The following is a 21,082-nucleotide window of genomic DNA, read 5'->3' on the forward strand; positions in this document are numbered from 1 at the left end:
CGAAGGCATGACACATATAAAACCTTAACTACTTGTGTTGGCATCACTAGTAGCCGAATGAAATGTTTGTGCAAACTCAACTCCTCGGAACTTCGACAGAGTCACACTAGCAAGTTCGTCTCCCTCTGTGCTCTTAGCAGCCTAAGGGCTCACTAGCAAGTTCAACCTCCTTGACATCCATGTTAGTTGAAGGGTTCACGACAGACAAGTTAAAACCCCTCAACACTCTCAATGATCGAAAGGTTCACGCAAAGCTCACCTTGTCGATAGCTTATAAGGTCAAACGAAACATAGAAATCTTTAGCTTAAATTATGATGGCCAAGGTAATTAAGATTTAACCATTGGTACACAATTAGTTGTCGACATATTACCTAATTAGTAACCTTAACTTACAACCCATTAAAATTTAGACCATTATGGTTAGTATAAATAAATTTGTATCTTGTGATAAAAGTTAATGTTCATCACTGCCATTTAACACACCAGGTGAATAACTTACTTGAGCGTCAATCGAAGTGTCTTTGCAAGTGCACCCCCTTAGTGTAGACAAGTGATAAGATTAGAGAGTGAAATGAAGTGAAGACATCAACGAGACAAGAAGAAAGATATCTTGGTGTAGGTACATTATTATTTTTAAATAAACTATCAATAAATAAAAATAATTTTATACTACAATATAAATTATTTATCATAAATTTAAAATATAACTTATGTGTTTAAAAATATTTATTTATACAAATTTTAAATATAAATTATATATTCATACATAATATTTATTTCACTACAACACACTACTTTTAATGACATTTATACACAAATGGGTAACATTTTTCAAATGTTATCAAACTAATATTTTTGTGACATTTTAATGATATTGCTTAGCTTATTTTTATGTCTTCTAAACTTCTAGGGGTTCTGTAAGAGAAGGTTGAAGACACTCTTAATTAGTCACTACTAATTATATATTAGATATCAAAATTTAATTATCTCAAAGATAATTATATGATTACATATACTCTTTATGAATCATTTACTTATTCAACGTGAGACTTTAATTACGAGTAACAATTAAAGATAAAAGAAATGTACTTTTTATTATTGAATATGCAACTTTGATTTTAGAAACAATTAAAAAGAATAATGCTAAGATGAAAAATGTTACTTATCTATAATAGTATTTTAAAAAAATGTTGCAAAATAACCTGTGACATTTTTTTATTCGATATGAGATTTTGATTTTAGAAACAGTTATTAGAAGGAATAATTTATAATAACATTAAAAAAAATAAACATTACAACAAAACCTATTTATTTAATATATATAATCATTTTAATAAATATAAGAAAAAAATATTATTAAAGAATTAAAATGTAGCAATATTTATACATATATTTTTCAAATTTTATAACTTTAATTATATAATTTGTATTATACAAGTTAAAATATTAATTAGTAATATACACTAAAATATTTAGACAAAAAATTATTTTAGTAATCTAATGTTTGATTTAGAAAAATCTCTCTTCCACTGCCTCTCTTTCCCAAACTCTATGTACCACACTCGTGAACTAATTATGCAACTGAAAACACTAGTTTTTCTCTCCTTTATCGTTAATTTTAAAAGTCACATCATTGATGTGATTATTTTAGAGTGTAAAATTGTTATAAATTATCAGTTCATAATTATTAAAAACTTTTAAGAAAAAATAATAAGCTTTACATTAACATATAAAATAGCATTGCTAACATAACTCGCTCAGTTACAAATCACATTATTATATTTGCTGAATTTCTTTACTTTTGTAATTATACTTGTATGTAAAAGGAATTCATTTTTTTTGTGTATATTTTATTTTAAACAATTTTAACCTTTTAAAAAGATACAATAATAATTAACAAAAGTAAAAAAATCTTTTGATATATTATTTTTTAAAAATCTTTTAATAATTACCCATTAGCTCTACTAACTGTATATGTATTAAAAAAAGACACAAAAATATCTTTTATCCACTAATAATAATATACATAGTTTTAAAAATCGGACCGGTCATCGAACCGGTTAAGGTACTGGGTCAGTGGGTCAAAGGTTAAACCGGTGGGTCATTAGTTGAACCGCATGACTCGATTTTTATTAAAAAAATATTCATATTAAATATATTTTATACTTATAAATTTTAATAAATTCATATCTTATTTTAAATTTCAAATTTTCTATCTTATTTAAAATTATTTTTATTTTTATTTTGTAAAAAAATACATAAAAAATTACATGTTAAACGGTATATTAATACAAATTAAAAATATAAATAATATGTACATATATAATATGCTAGCAATTAATATCACAAAATAATATATGTAATATTTACATAGATATTATATTATTAAATATATAATTTAAAATTAATAATATACGATAAAAGTTATTTAAGTTGTATATATTGCAAAAAAAAAATATTAGAACAAGTAGTCATTGTTATATTTAATAAGACTCCTTGCTTTTCCATTAAGAGATTCAATTTTCATTATTATTTTTGTGGTTTATGGTCCCTTAAAAAAATTTAAAAAAAGAAAAAGAAAAAAGTGGTTAAACCGGTTTGACCCATCGTTTCACCGGTTGAACCGAAAAATTGACCGGTTCAATCCGTTTTGAAACGGGTCGACTGCATAACCGATCCAACTTAAGATTCGGACCGGCTGGACCACCGGTTTCCGGTTCAACCGGTCCGACCGGCCGGTTCGGTCCGGTTTTTAAATCACTGATAATATATATATCCCATCATCAATGTGATTAATTGGCATTATATAACTATTTTATATTATTAGTACATAATTATTAATTTTTATTTTTAAATGAACGATAACATTAATTTATATTCAGTTAAATTCAAAAATCATAACAATTTCAACTTATTAATTTGTTTTAAGAATAGCAGTCCTAAAGAAAGGGGGCTTCGTGTGGATTTTAATTTCTTATATTTTTGCAGGCAAATGTTACCTTAATCATCGTCGATCCATACCTTCTAACAAATATTAAACATCTTCGAATTGACACGCAAATATTAAAAAGTATATCAAATATCAAATCATTAAAATTTAAGGTTCTTGGGCTGGTCTAGCCCATAAGGTTCTATGGAGTTTTTGGCAATACAGACCTCAACATGTATTTGTTATGATAGCTTGTGTGGTTATTTAAGTGTATGTGATATTTATTGGGAGTGAGAAGTTGACACAAGAAACTTATGGTAAATTATAAAAGAAGAAAAATTAAAATTCAAAAAAAAAAATGGAGGAGATGATTATATGATAATAAAAAAAAATAGTTCAAATTTTATTTAGCCAAAAACGTAATATTCTTTTATTATGGGTAAATACAAAGTATACGTTAAGTATTAGGAATAAAATAAATATAAAATGAGTAAAATAATTATGAACACTTTGTTTTATTATTTATTAAGAATCATTAAAACAGAAGTATAGTATAGATTTATTATTAACATCAGTATTGGTAGAGATTATCAAATGAGAGACAGGAGACTCAGTGCTTCTGCAAAATACCCTAGTTTAGTTAGGAGCAAGACAAGAGAGTCTGAGTTAACCCCATAACGCAGTTAAACCAGTTAATTAGGAAAAAATGCGATTTAAAAATGGGATAAAAGCGATCGCCACGAGTTGAATTGAAAAGAGTCAGATCAGAATCAGATCCGGTGGCATTTTGTGATGGCCAGAGCGTCCATATTCATTTACATACTCGTGGCGGCGGTGGTGCTCCTCTTCCTCTCCCATTCTCCGATAAAGCACTCCGGCCACCGTCACCGCCGCCTCAAGCTCCGCTCCAACTTCACTCTCGGCCCCTCGCGCCACCACGCGGTGGCCTTCGACCCTCTGGTGGCGGAGCTGGAGCGGCACCGCGAGGACAAGGAATGGGAGAAGAAGGTCATCCATCAGGCCCATCCGGAACTGGACCCGGACCCGGCCCCGGCCCACGAGTCCCAGCCCGAGTGGGAGGACTTCATGGACGCGGAGGATTACCTGAACGACGAGGACAAGTTTAATGTGACCAACCGCTTGATTCTGCTCTTCCCCAAGATCGATGTGGACCCCACCGATTGGTTCGTCACCGAGCACGAGTTGACTCAGTGGAACCTCCAGCAGGCCCAGCGCGAGGTCCTGCACCGCACGCAGAGGGAGATGGAGCTCCACGATAAGAACCACGATGGCTTCGTTTCCTTCTCCGAGTACGATCCTCCCAGTTGGGTTCAAAATGCAGGCAGCTCCCCTTTTCCAACTTCGTTTCTCTTAGATCTCTTTCTTTCTTTCTATAATTCTCTCTAGTTTTGCAAATGTATTTGATCACTGATTTCTGAGCTGCTACATTGGGTTTTGACTGTTGTGGTTTTGTTTTTTGTCAGATAATGAGTCTTTCGGCTATGATATGGGTTGGTGGAAAGAAGAGCATTTCAATGCATCCGATGCTGATGGAGATGGTCTTCTCAACTTAACTGAATTCAATGAGTGAGACCTCTATCTACTACTTGTTTGGAAATGTTGTTGTCTACTTGATGATCCCTTTCACTCTTTGCTAATGTTTTTCCAATGTCCTGTAGCTTTCTGCACCCGGCTGACAGCAAAAACCCTAAGCTTCATCAATGGTTGTGCAAGGAGGAAGTCAGGTAACTCAAATATCAGAAACAGTCTATGAAGGCTTAATATATCAGTCTTGATATTACTGGGTTATGTTTTAGGTATTGGGAGTGGAAATTGAGTGATTAGAGAATTTAAATGATTTTTCTAGTGAATTGTGAATTTTTGATGACTTACAGTGTGATACAAAACATAAAGCTAATGCTAGATCATAATCTTAACTACTTAAGGAAACAAATAATGAGATAATAAAGAAATATAGAAACCAATCCTCTAAGATACTCAATATCATTCCAAGACACAATCAAGATAGTCTTGGGTATATAATAAATTAAGTTGTATGCAAACAAAAACTAAGTTGTATAAAATTGGCATAATATTGATTTCAATGTTCAATTGTTTATGAAAAACTAAAAAGAAGTTAAACATAAATGACAAAATATCTATTCATTCTCCTCTGCCTACAAGAAGCTAATGGTGTTCCAAATAACTCTTATTTACTATTTGCTTTTTTCTAGCTTTAATAGGGAAACTTCCATTAAGCAGCAATGCTGGTGGAGATTGGGATTTATGAGTGTTTGCTTCAGAAATATGCAGTCTTGACTTTTTTCTACCATAAGTAATTAAGTATACCTGACATGATTTTCCTTAGCCTTCCTCTTGTTCCCAAACCACCCGTAGCCTAATATATCCTGAGTAACTCCCGAAGCCATCTTTAATCTTGTATAAGCGTAACTCGTGCAATGAAGACTTGATTTCTTGTGGCCAGCCAAATCCATGCAATCTATTAGGATTGGAGTTGAATGTTTCAATCTTTTGTTAAGCTATGCCAGATGATGGCTTGTAAGTGATGGATGTATGTTGGTTTGTTCTTAAAAATGAAATTTTCCTTGCAGTCATTTGCCGCCTCTAGCAAATGCTTCAATATTTGTATAGTTTTTTTTATTGTTCAAAAAACTGGACCAGTCAATACAACGGTCCAGTCATGAACTGGTCGGTTACCTGTTCATTAGCTCCAATAAACCAGAGCATCTCAAAATCACTGAGAACCAGTAAAGTACCAGTCCAAACTGGTGAAAAACCAGTGCAGAAAACCAATTTGAACCGGTATTTTTCTATATTTTCTAATATATATTTTATTTTTTGAAATTCAATCTAAAACATTTTTTAGATAAGTTAATCTAAAATATTTGTCAATTATTAGCTTTTATCTTATAAAACATGTAATTTAAAAAACATTGGTTTTTTCGCTGACTATTTTGCCATATCTCAGAAATGGGGACAATATTTGTAGTTAATTTTATTGTCTGAACTCTGGAGTGAATCAAAATCTTCAGTTTATATGCAAATATCACCGACTTGGCTAACTATTGTTTGATTTACCCATTGTTTCTTCACAGGGAAAGAGATACAGATAGAGATGGGAAGGTTAACTTTAAAGAATTTTTCCATGGGCTGTTTGATTTGGTAAGAAACTATGATGAAGAAAATCACAATGATTCTCATCATTCTGATAATTCAATGGATGCTCCAGCTAGAGTGTTGTTTTCTCAGCTTGACAAGGATGGGGATGGGTATTCACCTTTTCTATTTCTATCATTAGTCTGTTTTCTTTGAATCATTACAGCAACTCCTAATAGAATACTATCTTTTGATTTTGGGTTATCAACCTGGTCTTTGCAGATTCTTGTCAGATGTTGAACTAATGCCCATAATTGGGAAACTCCATCCATCTGAGCATTATTATGCAAAGCAACAAGCAGATTATATCATTTCACAGGTATTGTATTGGAAGGGGCACCGAAAGAATGCTCTTACAATAATTACACTCTTATTGTTGACAAATGTGCCAAATCTTTATTGCAAAGTCATCTGATCATGCAAATAAAAATTTACTCAATTGATACTGGTTTAACATGGATTAGGATTACATATATAACTATTTTGTGTAAATATTTTGTGCTTAGATAGGAACCCAGGTATTAGATTATATAAAAGTTGGAATAATTCTCAATTACTATAACAAGGTTCACAACCAGACTCTCCATTGCTGTCAGCAAACAAAAGCTAACCAAAAAAACGAACATACAAAAATGTAATATATATATTGCAAAGGTCATTCAGCAGACCTGTAGCCTCCTAAACAATCGCACACTCAAACTCAATCCTTGATTGTTTCCTCCTTTATCCCTCATCCACTTTTATTCCTCTTTTTGCTTTAAAACTTCTTAACTGATTTTTCTTTTTTCCTCATGATTCTCCTGCCATGTAAGCAGGTGATTACAGTTAGAATCGCCTTGCTAACTCACGTCTCACAATTCCCTTGATTCTGTGCTATGCGAGCTTCTCCTTCTACTTTGCACCCTAGTAATACTAATGGGTGACTAGCTATTAACTTCCCTTGCAAAAGTGCATTGAGACAAAAGTCTGAAATAAATATTGCTAGATATTTTCAGACTTTCGGTACACAAAATATCAGAAAGTAATAAGGTCATAGTTGATAAAGCTGATATATTTTCTTTAGCTTGATAGTTCTGAGGGCAATTCTTCATCTGCTCTATATTTATGGTATGTATCGGTGATAGCTTGCTGGTTGTGGTTGCTGCTTCTTAATCACCAAAGATTCTCTCTCTCTCTCTCTCTCTTTTTTTTTTTAATAAAGATTTTAGCTTGTACTTGATAATTGTAGTTTCTATTTGATCTCTTTAAAATCTAAATCATTCATTAATGAGTTCCCTTTTAGAATGAGAATATTTAAAATTTGTTTTGTTTGCAATTCTTATTGCTGTCTGCTTGTTTTCATTATTATTATAGCTTCTTGGAGGACTTCATTGTTAAGTAAATCAATTTTATTATCCATTTTTCCTCTTTACTCTGCAGTTTTAGTTGTTGAAAAGGCGCATTTGGTTATGGTTAAATAAAGTCTTGTTTCTGATATGCTAAGTGCATAGATCACTACAGCCAGAATTTTCTCCACTCCTTGCTGCTACGAAAACTTGTTTTAATAAATATATATACTGGTTCAAGAGAGAGCAAGTGAAAGGACTTTTTTCTCCCATTTGGTGGGAGAGCTGGGGTGCATGACTTCTTTATTATATGTTAGCCATCTTTCCCTTCTATACTGAATTAGGAGGGAGGAAGGGAATGGTTTTCTTTTCTTTGGTGGGGGAGCTGAGGTGCATATCTTCTATTTAACAATCTGGCTTTTGAAGCATTATATGTTAACCTATCTTTGTGCTTTTTACTTGAGGGGTTATATTCATCGTGCTTAATTTACATGTTAAGATCTTTCGACTGATTAAATTTTCTTGACGATGGCCTCAGCAATGCACTCTTTCATCTGTTGTGTCACATCTCAATAAACTTTGTAATAATGCTATAAGTAACAGTTACTGAGAAAGATGGCTCAATACACACTCCCAACACTTGTTGCATAACATCATGCATTTATTTCATTGGTAACCTTTGTCTGAAAGTCATGAAATAATGTTATGACAGGCAGACGAGGACAAGGATGGCCGCCTTAGTTTGACTGAGATGATAGAGAACCCGTACGTATTTTATAGTGCTATTTTCAATGACGATGAAGATGATGATGGTGATTACCATGATGAGTTCCGGTAAATTCATGTTAGGTAAAGGCAACTCTTCCGTTCCCTCCCTGTTTATTATTTTTTCTTACCAACATTTAGTGAATATTTTCTCTATAAAGGATTATAATCATCGATTGCAGGATACGAAGAAAAGTTTCTCTATAATGTTTTAGTGACAAGGAATCAGTATTTGAAGATAATTACACGACAGAATTTTGATGTTTCGGCCCTTAGTAGGTTCCTAGTCTCTATCCTGGTGGGTTTTTTGTACGATGGCGACATTTATTGCTTCTTTCCATTCATATTATCTGCGAGTTCTTATTTGCTGATAGGATCCACCGTGGCTTGTCGTATAGTCACACATCTGGATCAGTTGGAGGATGATAGGATCACAACTTCATTGTATAATTTGTAGAATAATATACAATTTTTCAAATCACTGATTCAGCCATTATTAATTAAGTAGAACATCTCAATTCTCAATGGATAATACATGTACCATATTACTATAATGACCGTTATGATCCTAGTAGCACTGTTAAAATAATTTTGGACCCAAGTATCAACCATGCTGTGTTCCACAAAACTGTTAAAATAATTTTGGACCCAAGTATCAACCATGCTGTGTTCCACAAAACGTGAATAAAAAGGTCAACAGTTTTGGGTTTTTCGATATAAAAGACTATGGTAACTGAGTAAAGCTCTATTTCATTTTGTGATCAATTTGGTCTCTTACAATTTTTCTATTAATTTGATATCTCAAAATATAATGATTAAGTACCTTTTCTTTAAATAGTGAAAGTGTTTTATGTTTTTTATTTTAATGAGGACAGTAAAAAAAATTATATTCAAGAGTTTTAAGGATTAAATTGAAACAATTAATGATTTCTTGATATTGATTGTACCTTCTTTTTAAAATACAAAAACGTTTGAAATAAAAGACATGTTAAGCAAATTTCAGTAAAACTAAATTATTTTTCTAATACAAAATCATAAATAAAAAAGAGAGTAGTTTTTCATAATTTCTTATTATAAAATTTTGAAAAAATTGTAAAGAAGACCAGGGTTTAAAATTTCAAAGACAACCTTTATTATAAAGTAATAGCTTACATGGATTGAGGAGACCGCGGCTGGTGTCTCGAATTTAAGTAGATCACATCCCCTGTAAGAAGGTGAACCGTGAATTGATGTCCCTGCTCTGCTACAACCAAAGACAAGCCTCCCTTCGATAACTCGGCTACCAATAATCCCACTTGAAAAATAGCTAGACTAATTTCTTATGTTCAAAATACATTGCTATTACAGGTTTATTTTTAAGTTTCCAAATTAATTCTTTCATGCTACACAACTAGCTTCCCGAGTTCATTAAACAGCTGTTACGATATGTTATTCATTTTTTTTCCTTACACGTAATTGCTCAAAAGGTCGTTATGATCATATGCTTAAATAGATCTTTAGTATTCATTACCGTAAAGTACTACACCTAATTACGTAGTTAGTTTATCTTGACATTCAGTTTATAGTCCTTTTGTCACGGCTAATATAAGTGAGATTTCTTGCAAAATTTTTAATAAATTAATATAAGCCCAACAACCTAGTTGCATGGCATGTTAAAAAAACTAATAAGAAAATGACATGCGGACATCCAGGTGTTAATCGACACTTGAAAAGAAAGCGATAGGAGAGGGACAAATATAGATGTGATTGATAATAATATGATCTTCAGTCTTCAATACATTGCTAGCAAACTATTTCTTTTTTAAGAATAAACGACAAAATAGCTTAGGCGATAATACTAAACTGACGGGGTTATTATCTGATGGAATATTTTATGAGTGTTATTTTTATAATTTTATTACAAACATACTTCACAATGATGAGATGAGATATTGTCCGCTTTGGGACTTAGCCCTCACGGTTTTACTTTTGGTCATCACGCAAAAAGCCTCTCAATCATTGAAGTATGTTTGTATTATATAAATTGTTATTTGTTGTATTATTTTATGAACGTGAGACTTGTTTGAACATAAATTCATAAAATTTGTCCGGTACCATTACAAGTGTGTGCTTGAAAGAGTACCTACTCAGAAGCATATATCAGCTATAGTCAACTTCAAAATTAACACTAGCATTAAGCCTTCTATGACATGTCAGAATTCGAAACCGTCCACGTCAGTCTAAATAATTCTATTTGAAAATAAACAATTCAAGCTCAAGATAAAAGGGGTGCCACGTGTTGTTGGATCCCCTATAAGAAGGTGCACCATGATGTCCTGCTACCACCAAAGACAAAACACCCTTTTGTTTATATATATGTATGCTTCTGTTTAATTCTCCATTCATTCCATGCACCTGAGAAAGCTACCAAGTACCAACGTCCTTTTCTCTTTGTAAACCCAGTGGAGCTGGAATTGTCTGTATCCAGTTCAAAAATTCCGTATCATCAAAGGAAACAATAAGTTCCCCCCCTCTATATTTAACACTCTTCCATCCTTGCCACCTTGTGCATGCTTTTAAGCTAAACGTTGCATAACTGAAACTTCTATATAAGGGTTATCTTACTCAAATTATATTATTATAGCTGGTTATATTCAAGGCTTGAAAGTTTCAATGGCTGAAGCCAATTACTATGCAAGTAACAGAAGCACCACAAGCCATTGGATTTGGAAAGATATGAATAGTGTTGGTGAGAAAGTGAAAAGATATTCAGGTTTGGCATGGAGAACAGCACTGAAAGTGGGCAAAGAGGACCCAAGAAGGGTGGTCCATTCATTGAAAGTGGGCCTGGCTTTGACACTAGTTTCATTGCTCTATCTAATAAAGCCGTTGTTTGAAGGGATTGGACAAAACGCCATGTCAGCTGTCCTCACTGTGGTTGTGGTCATGGAGTTTACTGTTGGTAAGGCTAGCTAATAGTAATAGCTATTCATTCTCACTGATATTTTCTTGTTTTTAGATCATACCATTGGTAGTATAAGTACTATTGAAGAATGTTCATTTCATCCTTTTTGCTTTTTCTCTTGATTTTATGTATACTGCAGGAGCAACATTGGGCAAAGGACTAAACAGAGGGTTGGGGACTATGCTGGCAGGATCATTGGCATTTCTTGTTGAGTATGTTGCAGACATCCCTGGTCGGATTTTTCAAGCTGTTTTCATTGGTGCTGCAGTTTTTATTTTAGGTAAGTATGACCACTTATTACGTACGTGAAAGAATCTTGGCTTCTAGTTTAATCATTGGAAATGATTTTGTTGGTCAATTACCAAAATATTGAGGAAGGAAATCTACTCATGCATGATGAAATTCAAGATAGCATGGGGCACGAATTAAAAGGTTACATCTAAATAACATGCACTTAAAATATCACAAGGATACCAAATGCTGTTCCCACTTTTTACTTGTGATGCGATATGAAGAGAAAGAAAAATATATAAACAGGTATGATAAAATATCAAAATAGGGTCCTCATGTTTTAAAAAATTGTACAAAAACAACATACTCAAAATGTTATTACACAAAAACGCATTTGGTTTGGTGATAAATGCAAAACACATTACATGATGAAGTGACCAGGAATTGAGTCTCTCTTTTGTCAAATTTTAAACTATTTTTATTTAACTAAATAATTTTAAAACTATGCTATACCGTCGTAGTAAAATAAAAAATAAATAAAAAAAACGATAATCCATTCCTTACTATATTATCCTTGCAAATTAATCACATTAAAAAAAAAAAAGCACTTGAAATTTTATGTCCAAATAACAGAAATGAAACAAACTTTAACCAACTAGTTAAACAATAATAATAACGGTTTTATTATTTTATTGTCTTGAAAATAATAGTTAAAGAATAAATAAATAATATTTTATCAAAATATTTTATTTAATGTTATCAATATATCTCACAATAATTTTTAATATTTTTATTTATTAATTCTTTAAGAAACAAAAACAATAATAACTATCAACAAGAGTAACATGAGAAAATTTAGCCAATAATATGGGTAAATTATAGACGAATCTGAATCATTCCTTACCGGGCCTAGTCGAAAATTCATGGGATTATTTCATAGTATTTGTCTGAGAAGATATTTTATGAAAGTTATTTTTATAAGGTTATTACACAAACATACCCAAAAGGCCTCTCAATCATTGAAGTATGTTTGTATTATGTAAGTTATTATTTCTTGTTTTATGTCCAAATTTTATGTCCAAATAACATAAATGAAACAAACTTTAACCAACTAGTTAAACAATAATAATAACAGTTTTATTATTTTATTGTCTTGAAAATAATAGTTAAAGAATAAATAAATAATATTTTATCAAAATATTTTATTTAATGTTATCAATATATCTCACAATAATTTTTAATATTTTTATTTATTAATTCTTTAAGAAACAAAAACAATAATAACTATCAACAAGAGTAACATGAGAAAATTTGGCCAATAATACGAGTAAATTATAGACGAATCTGAATCATTCCTTACAAAGTTATTTTTATAAGGTTATTACATAAACATACCCAAAAGGCCTCTCAATCATTGAAGTATGTTTGTATTATATAAGTTATTATTTCTTATTTTATTTTATCGATGTGAGACTTGTTTGTATCCCAACAAAAACGAATTCAAGTCTCACAAAAGCTGAGATGAACCTCGAATCGGTCCAATAAAAAACCTATGGACCAAAAACATAAAAACCTTCTTCCTTTAATTGCTTATCATGTTCAAACAAACTGAGATAGGAAAATTGAGAAAACATGGCTATAGTCCAAAAATGAAAATCCTCCTCTACAAAATGAGAACTTGTAATCAAGTTTTTTTCTCCTCATGTAAGCTATAACTTGTCATCATCTTCTTCAAAAAGTAAAGAACTTGCAATCAAGTTTTTTGTCTCTTGATTAATCATCCTCTTGTTTCATGTTTTGCTGAACCATTAATTGTTTTATTTTTGGTTGGCATGACAGGAGCTATAACTACTTATGTGAGGTTCATTCCCCACATCAAGAAGAATTATGACTATGGTGTCTTGATATTTCTCTTGACTTTCAATTTGATAACTGTATCAAGTTACCGAGTCAATAATGTGTGGGAAATTGCAGAAGATCGCATAGCCACCATTGCCATAGGTGGTGGCCTATGTCTTCTAATGAGTCTATTGGTATTTCCAAATTGGTCAGGGGAAGACCTCCATAACTCCACCATATCAAAGCTCGAAGGCCTAGCCAACTCTATAGAAGGTTCTGTTCTACCTTATGTTAAAGAAAAGCACTCCATTTTGTTGAAAAAAAAAAAAATATTAATTGTTAAATAGTACTATTCTATTTCATTATGAACACAAAAAAGGTTAGTTCTATTGTCTTATTCAATATATATCGCTGATGGTCCAAAGAATCATGCAGCTTGTGTCACGAGATATTTTAATGATTCTGAAAATCAAGAAACTCAAGATGATTCATCCGACGATCTGATTTACAAAGGTTACAAGATTGTTTTGGATTCCAAAGCTAAAGATGAAACACTGGTAACTGTTGTGAACTTTCCTAGTAAAGTTAAACATATCCGAGATACGTGTTTGTTTGTGGCAGTCGATTTTTATGAATGTGCAATTAAACAGGCATTACAAGCAAGCTGGGAGCCAAGATGGTCAAGACATTGGCATAGAATCCCATGGCAGAAGTATACAACTGTTGGAACTGCTCTTCGCCAGTTTAGTTACACTGTTGTTGCACTACATGGGTGTCTGCTATCTGAAATTCAGGTACCATATCTTAATCAACTAGTTTAATAAAAGAATTGCACTATGTGATTGCTTTTGGATACAAAATACTTACCACTTGATATAAGGTCACTATAACAAAACACTTGGAATATTAATCATTCATTAAGCTCTATGATCTGAACAATGTTCAGGCTACATTATCTGCATGTGACCATTTAGTCAGGTGGGTCAGGTCTATCAATCAAAAATGAAAAAGCTAAAACCATTATTTTCTTAGCTAGCATAGTATAAAAATTGGAATTTAGGGTGTGTTTGGAAAATAGTTGAGTTGAACTCATCTCCGGTTGAAAAAAAAGTTACATTTTCAAGCTTTTACTTTTTTTACATTGAAATGTGTGTTTTTTTGTTGAATGTAATTTCAAACTAGTATCCAAACATACACTTAATTAATAATCATGTAATAAAATTTACAGAATCAAATATAATTTTTGTTAATTTATTATAAAAATCAATAATTTATCATAAATGGTGGTTTGTAATTAGATGACGGTATAAATTTACATCATGAGTACATAACTTATTTTCTATAAAAAATAGTTTTTTTCTTTTGGGGGGAAATGTACATAATCTACTGATATATGCTTTCACCTTTTATATCAATTAATAAAGACACCAGGGTCGATTAAAGCCCTATACAAAGAGTCTTGCATCAGTCTTGCGGAAGAAGTGTCTAAAGCACTAAGGGAACTGGCCAACAGCATAAGGAACAAACGTCAATTCTCCCCTCAAGTGCTGTCTGATAACCTGAATGAAGCTCTACAAAACCTCAACGATGACTTGAAATCCCAACCACAACTCTTTCTAGGCTCAAAGAAAAGTGGAACAGTTGCACACCCTGAAGAGGACACTAGATTATCATTCTCAAGTGTCAGGAGTGATTGTTCTTCCATGTTTGAATATAAATCCAAAGAGCTCTCTGGTGAAATGCCAATGGAAGGACACAAGAAGGTTTTAAAGCCGTTGCTGAGTAAGATTGCAATGGCTAGCCTTGAGTTCTCAGAAGCATTGCCTTTTGCTGCTTTCACTTCTATGCTTGTGGAGATGGTGGCAAAGCTGGATCGTGTTATAGATGAAGTTGAGGACTTGGCGAAGTTGTCACGCTTTAGAGAGTTCAGAGATGATGATGAGATTGTTGTGACTTGTGAGAGACCAAAAATAGTGAACAATGACTTGCCTTCTTATGCATTAGATTAATTAGTTGATAGATAATCAATCCACTTGGATTGTTATAGGAGTATGAGCATGTTTGGATACAACTTATAAGTATTTTTTAGAACTTCTCTACTGAAAATAAGAAATAATTTTCAGTTGAGAAATTCTTAAAAGTACTTGTAAACTTGTATTCAAACATGTTTTATATATATATGTATTCTACTTAAGTGATGTTTATCATCCCACTAGAAGTGTTAAGTATTTGAGTGTCTGTGCGAGAATAAGGCATATGTGGGGAGAGCATGGCAGTTATGTAGTTTTAATAGGTCTTCTAAAAACAGAAATGTAATCAAAAGCTAATAATTCTCTGCTATGAGACGTTTTAATCGCAATATATAGCAATCTCATGTTGAAATTACCCTATCTTCCCCTTCAAATAATAAGGGATACATGATTTAATAAGTAACAATATCTTAATTATTAGTTTTTTTTATGAACTGTTTATCACCAAGTGGTTGGTTCATGTAATAAAGTTCGAGTTCTAACATTGTGTATTACAACAATTGACTCAATTAGAATTGTTTAAAGTAAAAAATAAATGTAATTTTAAAAGGAAAAAAACTGTGACTTTTTAATTCAGAGGATGGAGAAAGGAATAGGAAATCGAACAAATGCTTTGGATGACTAAAATGAAAGGTTTTTTGAAGAAAAAAAATCATTTTAAAAAGTTGTGTGAATCATCCAAAGCATTTTAAAATGAAAGTTAAAAACCTACGAATCATTTCAAATTTTCTTGCAAAATCCTCCAACTAATATTCTTAATTATTAGATAAAGAAAATATTAAATGCATTTTAAGTTTATAACATACTAAATATATTTACTTTTTATTTAATATTTTCTTAACTAAGTATTAGAAATATTTGAAAAAGATATAACATTACTCAAAATCCAAAACAAAATAGTTTTTTTCTTTCTTGTTAACCAGAAAACTAAGATTGAACTTTTTTTTAGTAATATCGAAGATTGAACTTAATTATTCATGAGCACTTAAAAATATTTATTTACCAGCTCTATGGCAGAAAATATTCCTTTTAATGTAGATGGGCCGCTCTCAAGGTCTTCCGTTAGAACCTTGTAAACGGGCTACAACCACAAGTTGGCCCATTAGCCTCTAACAAGATTCCTTCGGCCCGTGGATTATTTACCTTTTTCAACTAGCTTTCTTAACCCATCCAGCGGATTCTACTAATTAAATTAATTTTTTTCTCACGTAATTATTAGTAATTGTTCACAGGATTTGTTTTGATCTGGTAATTATTCATAGGATTATTATGTTTCAATGCATAATTAAATAGAGTATTTTGTTGCTTACCACCATCAACTCCGTACTTGAGAGGCGATTATGAAATGGAATTTATTTAGCAGCCAATTAAATCATATTTCACATATTACAGCTAATATTCTTTTTGGTACACATATAACAGTGGATTAATTCATGAGTAATGCATAAAATAAAAATTATATAATAATTTATATAATATATTTTTTTATCACTTCATTTATTATGAAGAGAAATATTATTAATAATAGAAAAATAAACATAAAAATAATGTTATATAATTTTTATTGAAGTTGTAACATCCTTCTCAATTTATAACTTGTTTGGTCAAAGATAAGCAAACTAAATTATTATTTTTTAGAAGAAACGACAACATAGCTTAATTCATGACACTAGAATTAATTTGAATAAAATAATCACATGCATACAACGGGTTACAACTGTACTTGCAACTAAAACAGCATATATCAGCCGTTAATAATTTCAAAAGTAGCCAACGTAGCACTAAACCTGATGTGTCATGTTAGTACCAGACAGTTCTAATTAACAAATAACCACCAGTATTCAACAAGTTGGATGAAGAATTTAAATAAAATATATTTTTTTAAAAATTAAAATATTTTAAAATGAAATATTTTATTTAGATTAAAAATTTATAAAAAAAAAATATATATTTATAAGATTCTTTTAAATAGTAAGGTTTTAAATTAAAAAAAAAAAAAGAATTTAAAATTTTTCATTTTTTTTAAATCTTATCAATATATATTTTTTTATCTTTTTATGTTTTCTCTCTCTTTCTCGCACTCTCTTTCATTTTTCTTATGTTTTTTTTATTTATCTTTTTTATCTCTCATAGTTTATTTTTTTTTCTCCTTTTTCCCTTCTATCTTTAAAGAATGAAGAAAATTAGAATTAAAGTAATTTAAATTTTAATAATTTTAAATTTCTTAAATTTTTAAAATTTCTCATCTAAATACACCATAAAAATAAAATGATAGACAACAAATTTAAGGTGAGGTATCACTTATTAGAAGGCGCCACCTATATTAATGCTATAGTGAAAAACTAAACAATCTTTATTAAATTATATAATACTAATCAAGAAATTGAACACAAGTGATTAATGTGTTAAATATAAAGTTAAATTTTTCGGATAACAATCCATGGTCAAGTTTTACTTACCTTCCAATTGAATTAGATTAGTCTAATAAGGTAAAACATTAAAACATCGGTGCAAAAGCAAAACAAAAAAAAAATATTAAATTTGTTACGTGTAAGTTATTTTGCTAATCTGTATAATATGATATCTAAAAAAATTTCATCACAATAGTTCTTATATAAGTTGTATTGTTTTTTATATTGTATGAATTAATAAAATTATTTTACTTGCCAAAAAAAAGTATTTGTCCCTCTTCAAAGTGCTCGAATGTAATCTTCAAAGTGGTAGTTATACTTGTAAAAGAAATCTTGTCACTTAAATTAGCAACTATTCGGAACTTGTAAGTAACTTATGCGAATGATCTTACCGAAAGTGAAATATATGAATATAAATAAAAGAGTATTTGTTATCGTTAGTCGTAAAAAATATTAAAAAAATCATTGAAATTTTTTAATCATAATTTAGTAAATATTGTAAAATGATAAAATGTAATATAAATACATTTGCTATAAGAAAATAAATAAATAAGAGAGAATGACATATATGAAAGAATATTACATGGAACGTGAATAAGAAAGTAAATATAAACACCTATTTTACTAAAATTTTGAATAAAATTGGTTTATAATCTCATTTATATATAAAATGAATATAAATAATATAAAGGAAATAACGTTTCTTAAAAAATTGCCTTAAGAGTTTTATATTGATTAAATCATATTATCATTTACTATTAAAAAAAACATATATATTAATATAAAAAATAATATTTTATAAGAATGAAGTTGTAACGAAATTATAAAAATAAAAAATAATTTAATATTTATTTTTGATAAATATTTTATAACATAAATAAGAATAAAAAAATATTTTAATATTTGTATTTGATAAATATTTTATAATGTAAATAAGAAATGTTTTAATATTTGTTTTTAATTAATATAAAATTAAATTATTTGATGTTAGACTAAATTAATTTTTTATCTAAAATTTCATATTAATTAAATTATATTCCCATTAATTATTAACTAATTATTTTCCCTTCCTAAATCAATATTTTATGCCAAAAAAGTTCGTTTCAATGAATCTAATTAATAGTTATCAAAATAAACATTTTTTATATATTTAGACAGAATCAACCATTCCTCTAAAAAAAAAGACAGAATCAACCAACCTATAACAATACACAAATATTTCAATGAATCCTAATGAATAACAACTAAAATAAACTTATATATATATAATTAACAAAACTATAAGAATAAAAAAATTTAACATTTATTTTAAAATAACATAACATAAAATTAGAAAAAAGAATATATTTTCAGGTTTAAGATTTAATATTAAATTATTTAAAAATATTTGGACAGATTCAATGAATATTTTATAATGTAAATAATTATTAATCATTATTAGATTCCTATTTCAATATTATTACTAATTACACAAAATAAACATTTTTTAATATATTTACAAAATTATAATATTTTAATAACAAAATAATATTTTATAAAAGTTCATTATATATATATATATATAATGATTAAAGTATATATTATAGCATATTAAAGTATAAATTATATTGTATTTAATATTATAATATATTATTTTAAAAGCATATATAAAGTAAATAATTTCTGTACTATTTTTTTACCTCCAAAATTTTTACCAAAAAAATTGTATACAAATTTAATTATAAAATAAAAAATAAAATATGTATTTAATATTTTTTAATGTAATTAATTACTAATAAAGGCTACATTTGTGCATTGTGATTATACAATAAAAAATTAAAATAAAATAAATAATAAAAAATAAAAAACTTAGGAGGTTTTTGTATCATAAGGATAAGTGACTGCTTTCACACATTTCAAGTTATTAATGATTATGATTATATAAGTTAGTGATCAGAAGATGGATGGTGACAAGAAGATTGTATGTCAAATGCACAATGAAGAACAATCTTATGAACTGAATCTGTTGTGAACAATGGGTTGTTGAAGGAGCTCTGCATGCGTCCCATGGATGATAACGACTTCCTAGAAAGAATCCTTGTTGGTGAAGAATCTGTTTGGATTCTGTTGTGGAGTTTTAGTTTCTACAATTAACATTTCAGCACACACTCATGTCATCCTTGTTTATCCTTTTTAGACACATGACACAATCATAAGCTATTTGGGTCACATTGAACTACTATCCATGTGGCTGAGAGCCCTCACAGTCCCGGCACAATAACGTAATTATCAGGGCCGGGCTCTACCACTGAGAGAGATCACAAAGAACTGAAAGAAGGTTGTTTAAGGCGTAGGTTTCACCAGCATATATTACAATTTTTGTTGATATCTCATCTACGGGAACACGGGTTTAGTTGTTGGGCTTTGCAAATGCAATTAAAAAGTAAATAAAACTCTAATCTGGTGACTATGAGTACATCAACGTGAATTTGCATGAAATCACTACATTCTTGAACCTTTTGTCATAAGCTTCCAGATAGATTGTCCCACAAAGGCACAAAACAATATCCTTCCGTGCTTGAAAGTTTAATTCTGTTTTTCAAAATCAAAATCATTGACCACAGGTATGTCTTTTCAATTATTTTTTATTTAGAGATTCATATATGTGATTTGCATGCGAATTTTATTTATGTGTTGAGTTAAAGTTTTTAAGGAGCTAAAATTTTGTATGGATATGTAGAAGTCAAAGTTAATCTATGAAAAAAAAAAAAGAGGTATGGTAAAAAATTGATGAAAATAATTGGGAGACATCATTTAGAGAAGATAGTGTAGGTAATTAATATTTGATAATCTTTCCATAGTAAAAAGAATTAATTATTAGTACACTATCATCAATTTTCATAGATAAAATGAGATTCACTCTAAAATCAATATAAATATGATAAGCTTAGCATGCATCACTTTATGTAGTATTGAACATTTTTACTATATATGTTTTGAGATATTATTTTATGGTTCCCTCACAATTTTGTAACCACATATTTGATTTGGTTATTATAATATATTTTAAATACATTATTTATATAAGTTTGATCCATATGATATTACGTGAAAGAGAAGTTTAATGTTATAAGAAGATAACTATTGTTGATCAAATATATTAATTGATTAAATATTTAAATTATATAATGTATGTTGATACATTTAGTATTAAAGATGTGAAGAATTTCTTGGTAGAATACTTAACATATATTGTTCATTTATGTTTAAGTAATATAACCAAGAGACGATCAAAAACAATTTTTAGAGGATGTGTGGATTTTATTTTTAAGGTGTGTATGTAGTGGTGTTAAGAATAAAAATTTATTGGTTAGTTTATGAATTTATTTTGTGGTTTCTAAGATCATTAGAGAAGCTATTGGTTTTTATAAGTGTACTTTTGAAGTACTCT

General features: G+C 29.7%; 2 protein-coding genes across 3 annotated transcripts; both read left to right on the forward strand.

Moving 5' to 3' along the window:
* Positions 1-3,502: 3,502 nt before the first annotated feature.
* On the forward strand, positions 3,503-8,805 carry LOC109795281 (Calcium-binding EF hand family protein). Of its 2 annotated transcripts, none has more exons than XM_020354737.3 (7): positions 3,503-4,272; positions 4,415-4,517; positions 4,610-4,675; positions 6,047-6,220; positions 6,330-6,426; positions 8,145-8,281; positions 8,359-8,805. In XM_020354737.3, the coding sequence occupies exons 1-6, from the start codon at positions 3,723-3,725 to the stop codon at positions 8,268-8,270; spliced, it is 1,116 nt and encodes a 371-aa protein (XP_020210326.1). In that variant the 5' UTR covers positions 3,503-3,722; the 3' UTR covers positions 8,271-8,281; positions 8,359-8,805. The 2 variants fall into 2 exon arrangements, with proteins under 2 accessions (XP_020210326.1, XP_020210325.1); XM_020354736.3 differs by having other exon boundaries at positions 3,504-4,272; positions 8,380-8,805.
* A 1,727-nt stretch (positions 8,806-10,532) lies between these two features.
* On the forward strand, positions 10,533-15,596 carry LOC109813636 (aluminum-activated malate transporter 12). The gene is made up of 6 exons (XM_020377858.3): positions 10,533-11,138; positions 11,281-11,421; positions 13,212-13,484; positions 13,647-13,768; positions 13,862-14,005; positions 14,636-15,596. The coding sequence occupies exons 1-6, from the start codon at positions 10,850-10,852 to the stop codon at positions 15,218-15,220; spliced, it is 1,554 nt and encodes a 517-aa protein (XP_020233447.1). The 5' UTR covers positions 10,533-10,849; the 3' UTR covers positions 15,221-15,596.
* Positions 15,597-21,082: the final 5,486 nt, after the last annotated feature.

Source organism: Cajanus cajan, chromosome 7 (genome assembly GCF_000230855.2).
Source record: "Cajanus cajan strain Asha chromosome 7, NIPB_CcT2T_4, whole genome shotgun sequence".
NCBI classification, from domain to species: Eukaryota; Viridiplantae; Streptophyta; class Magnoliopsida; order Fabales; family Fabaceae; genus Cajanus; species Cajanus cajan.